This window comes from Miscanthus floridulus, chromosome 11 (assembly GCF_019320115.1).
Source record: "Miscanthus floridulus cultivar M001 chromosome 11, ASM1932011v1, whole genome shotgun sequence".
In the NCBI taxonomy this organism is placed as follows: domain Eukaryota; kingdom Viridiplantae; phylum Streptophyta; class Magnoliopsida; order Poales; family Poaceae; genus Miscanthus; species Miscanthus floridulus.
In genome coordinates, this window is record NC_089590.1 from 70,709,010 (window position 1) to 70,713,778 (window position 4,769).

Sequence of the window (4,769 nt, forward strand, 5' to 3'; positions counted from 1 at the left end):
GGGCCCGCCGACCAGTGGTCAATTAAGCGTCCCCGACCAGAACGTGGTCAAGGGGTCGAATTAGCCGTTGGACCAATTGGTGGAAATCAAACTAACACTATGAATTCTGAAAGGAGCCTGCCTGGTAACTTTGCCACTTACACATACTAGATAGAGCTAGAGGTAACATCATACTAGAAGTAACATGCTATGATTCTAAAGTCATCATCCTAGCTACTACCAACTTGGCATTAGCTACTAGCAACTTTCTAACACGGCCATGATGCCAGGAACATCCAAAACAAACGCGGCGATCACCAACGCGAGCAGCCGGTCGGATCGGGTCGATCGATGTACAGAATCAAGAACTGGCCGGAGCGATCTAGGATCCACAGATGGACAGGGAAAGCTCCAGGCTAACACCCGTGCCGACAAAGCAGCCTGAGTGGCCGGAGCAGTCGCTGGAGCTCCTCCTCACCGGCGAGGCCGTGAGGATGCAGCTGCTCTCGCTGCTTGGCGAGGAGTCTGCCATGGCACGGGCGCATCTTGGGTCCAGACCGAGGGACAGCGAGAGTGAACACAGCTCGGATGGCTCGTCCTTGGCTGCAACGCTGAAGTTGCTGAAGCTGAAGTGGGGGCATCCGTTTCCATCCTCTTTGGAGTCGTCCTGCTGATTCAGCGCAGAACCAAGATGGTGTGCTTCTGGTCGGTGTATCTGCTAAAATCCAATGAAAACTGCAATTAGATACATACACTGATGGAAAGTATTGCATAAAGTACAATTAACCGTAAAACCTGCTGACATGTACTCTTTTCCTCTTTGCACTATCCTATCCTGTCTATCCACAAGGATCGCCAGGAGCGTGTTCGGCTACCCTTTTTTTTCCAGCCAAAGCCGTGTTTTTCTCTCGTAGCAAAAACAGTGCCAGATTTAGTCCAGCAGGACGTGCAGTTTTCAGAAATTTTCAGTCAGAGCGAGCCAGCAGCGAAGCTATATATGAGTAAATTCTATCTGCGGCGCTGGACCATCATCGTGAGAACTACTGGGTGCAATGCTAGGCACGGATCTGAACACTGCAGAAGCCACTGCAACATGCCGCTGCAGTAAGGTGAGAAGTATAAATGCCTGAACCAATGCTATGAATGATCTCTATTTAAAAACAACAGACAGATTTCAAGAACAGATTTTGCCAGTCTTCTTGCTATGCCGATGCGTACTACTATGTCCTTATGAGATCGATACAGGTATTCACGGACCCACTGGCGTCTACACGTAGCCAGATACCGAGGTGATACCTGTACCGACGATCCTACGTCAATGTGACAATGTTGTGTGTATCTTCTACAAAACATGCGCCAAAGATACGGCAGTCCTGCAGGAGGATCTGGGATGTGCAAGTGTGCATGCATTGGTTGATCTGAGATGTGTACACATTACTTATTAGATTGGCTGGTTGACCTATACTCAAGGTGAGAAGTGGGCCTACCAGTAAACACACTTTGTGCAAAAATTCTGCCACAAAATAACTATTTGGAAAACAAAAAAATATTGCAAGATAGGAGTAGGATGTAAAGAAGAAAAGGGTTGGGGTGTGAAAGCAAGCGGGTTAAGACAAGGAAAGATTCATCTTCTTTTGATAAATAAACCTTTTGGCAATATCTCTTTTTCTACTATTACTTTTACTTTTTTAGCTGATGTACCTTAAAGGGGTCAGATTCTTGCACCAAACATCCCATGGCTTGGAGGTTGGAAGGCGCAGCAGCAGTCGTCGCAGCCCTCCTCTGCCATCTGATGAGTCCCTCCTCCTTTATTCTCCTGCCCATGGAGGCCATGGCTTGCATGTAATCATCGATGTAGTACAGGCCCCCAGCAGCTGCAGTAGTCCTCGCATCACTGACTCCATGGCTTCCCTGCGTGCTGCTGATCTCGTACCCCATCCGGGCCCTGCTCATGCATCCAAAGAGTAGACGACCAAGACCCCCATGAAAAAAAAGAGAGCAAATGGACAGACACTATGGGAAAAAGCGCTTTGGTTCAGCGTCAAGATTAGGGCCTTGAAAAGCTTGTCTTTCTTTTAACTTGAACACGTTTCATTCAAAGAGGAGAGGGGGGAAAGGTGTTTGCAGGCCAAACCTTTCCAGAGGTGGTGGGCACAGGAACTCCTCCTTGGGGCCTTGCTCATCACCGGTGCATGAGTACCTCCTTTGCAACAGCTGGGCTTGCATCCCTGGGCCTGATCGATGGTGCCATGAAAGAAAGGTGTTTGGCTTTCCATTAGCAAAATCTATCTAAAGTGTGCGGTATATTATACTTGGCTTTCCCAACAAAGAGGCTTGCAAGGTAAGCTACTCATGACACATGAGAAGGGAATCTGGGGTTGCTAGGCCTAGGAGTAGTTGGCAAGTGCAGTGAGCATGTGGAGAACTGAGCTAAGAGGAGAGTCACACAAACCACAAGGCAATGTGATGTCGCCTTTTAAAAAAGAAATTGTATATTAAAAATATTTTGGAATGTTCAGTTTACTGTTGTAGGACATTTGTTTGTTCCTGGGTACTGAATAAATAATTCAGCTATGTACACTGCACGGCGTTGACATGTAAATTAAATAATTGAAAATATGACCAAGGAAAAAAGGAAGGAAAGAAAGAATTCAGTAGTGGAAGAGGAGAGCAAACGACGGCTGGTTTCATCTCTCACCTCTTCCTCCTGCGCCAAGCCTCGCAGCTCTGTACATCTGTTCATCAGAAAAGCAAATGGAGGAATCAGAACTCAGAAGCTAACCTGGAGATGGCTCTTGACATGAGATATGGTAAACAAACACAAACAGTGATTGCCTGCAGGTGCGAAAGAATGGATGAAGAAGAGAAACTAACCTGGAGATGGCTTTTGACATGAGATATGGTAAGCTCCTTGACGCCCATGAACTGGAGAATGAGCTTCGGCGTAGCCTCTGCAATTTACACCACCAAAACGGCAATTAGCTAGGCTGTTGAAAATGCTACTGAAAGTAGCTAGCAGAAAGACACACAAGCTGCACAAGCACACACATCACAACCAATAATTTCTCCAAGAGAAAGAACACCACTGAGGGCAATATCACTACATGAGCATACAAAAAACTGAGGGCAAGATTACAGCATGGGAGGGCAGCAATATATATATGGTGAAGGGAAGAAGCGGAGGAAGGAGAACGTACTGTGTTGGCCGCCGAGGCAGTCTATGGCCTGCAGGAAGCTGCGGTGGAGGTCGGCGCTCCACCTCATCCTGGGCTCCTTGGACCGGACGTACCGCCTCACTACAGCGCCATTCCTGCCGCCGCCGCCGCCCATGTCTTGGATCGCCAGCAACGACGACGGGTCCTCACCTCCCTGGATGATATGGAGCTCTCACCGGGCCCTAGCAAGGAGACGCCGCACGCAGGTGGTAGAGGAAAGAACCAAACGTCCCCTTTTGTTCCCTCTTCCCGGCTCCTAGTCCTCAGCTCCCTCCCTCGCTCTCTGACTTCCCCTTATATGTGCAAGCCTGCCCAGAGCTGCTGCACCGGCAAGCAGGCTGTCACTGGTAGCTCTCTCTTTCTCTCTCTCACACACACACAAAACAGCTGAAGATGCAAGATTTGTTTTTTTTATGGTGAGATGCAAGATTTGTTGCGAATGAGAAAGACCAAGCTGCAGGGATTTTTTTTTTTATTTCTAACACTTTTTAAACTATTTTTAAATCTAACATTGTTTGTTTTTTTCTTCTTCAAAACTAACACTTCTGACCATGCCTATCTCCAGGGCGCGGCGAAACAACGTTGCCGCAGCATGCATGGTGGCACGACTGGGGTGCGTACGTGGCAACGTCCCGGCCCGCTGGTCGCTGACGTGGCAGGTCTTGCCACGCCACCCGTCAGGGCGCGACAGAGCGAAATGGAGGCCCGCGGCCCAGTCCCTTTCCTCCCTCTCTGTTTCACTCCACGCCGCCCAGCCACCGCACAACAGCCGCCTCCGCGCCGCCCATCCCCGCCGCCACGCCTCCCCCGCCGGCTCCCTCTCTCCCTTGTCTCTCTCTCTCAGTCCCTCCCTATCCACACTGCGCCGCCGCCCCTCCCCGTCGCCAATGCGGCCGTCGCTTCCCTGTGGCATGGCCTCCCTCTCTCTCCATCCTCTTCCTCCCCTGCCACCCCCTGTCGTTAACCCTCCTCCAACTTTGGGCGCAGAAGAACCCCGCCGTCGGCCGGCCATTGCCGCCGCCGGCCAGCTCATCGCCTTAGGTGGATTGGGGTGATCCTCTTGCCACCGGTCGGCCATTCTCGTTGTGGTTTGTCGAGGTAATCCTCTTGTATTCTCCCATACTAAGCCAGCCATTGACACGACACTTCGCAAATCCATAACGCTGCAAGAGAATACATTAGTACACGTACACATATAGAGATAAATATTTAAACATATACACTTTCCACTTACTTCGTGCTTGTTCGGACACATAAACTCTAACGTATTCTCAGGGTTTATCATAGCTCGATCTCCGCATTCGCACAGAGGAGGTTCCTCGAGTCGTCTAACTGTGGCTAGGTGCTTCTCCTTAGCCGTCATTGGCGGGGGCTAGGGGGTGGAACCCACCGCTCGAAGTGCTCATGTGGATGTCTCCCTCTACACCAATCGTCGAAAAGGATGTACCTAGGGTCAAACTTGTCTGCACCGTCGATCCACTAAAAGAAAAAGCACCTCTCATAGGCCTACACAATAAGATTCCAACAAAATATTAGTAGCCTACTTACACAAATAAAGAAAAAAATATAGTGGAA

At 49.5% G+C, this 4,769-nt stretch overlaps 1 protein-coding gene across 2 annotated transcripts; it reads right to left on the minus strand.

The window, feature by feature from the left end:
* Window positions 1-241: 241 nt before the first annotated feature.
* Window positions 242-3,465, minus strand: LOC136494524 (myb family transcription factor MOF1-like). 2 transcript variants are annotated; one of them, XM_066490676.1, is made up of 6 exons: window positions 3,177-3,465; window positions 2,854-2,930; window positions 2,678-2,714; window positions 2,114-2,213; window positions 1,681-1,924; window positions 242-694 (listed from the first exon to the last, which is right to left on the minus strand). In XM_066490676.1, the coding sequence occupies exons 1-6, from the start codon at window positions 3,307-3,309 to the stop codon at window positions 362-364; spliced, it is 924 nt and encodes a 307-aa protein (XP_066346773.1). In that variant the 5' UTR covers window positions 3,310-3,465; the 3' UTR covers window positions 242-361. The 2 variants fall into 2 exon arrangements, with proteins under 2 accessions (XP_066346773.1, XP_066346772.1); XM_066490675.1 differs by having other exon boundaries at window positions 242-697.
* Window positions 3,466-4,769: the final 1,304 nt, after the last annotated feature.

Coding starts and splice junctions, on each gene's coding strand:
- LOC136494524 (XM_066490675.1), bottom strand. CDS start 3,309: ATGGGCGGCGGCGGCGGCAGGAATGGCGCTGTAGTGAGGCGGTACGTC. Junction 2,931..3,176: donor CTGCCTCGGCGGCCAACACA/GTACGTTCTCCT, acceptor TGTAAATTGCAG/AGGCTACGCCGAAGCTCATT. Junction 2,715..2,853: donor ATGTCAAAAGCCATCTCCAG/GTTAGTTTCTCT, acceptor TCTGATGAACAG/ATGTACAGAGCTGCGAGGCT.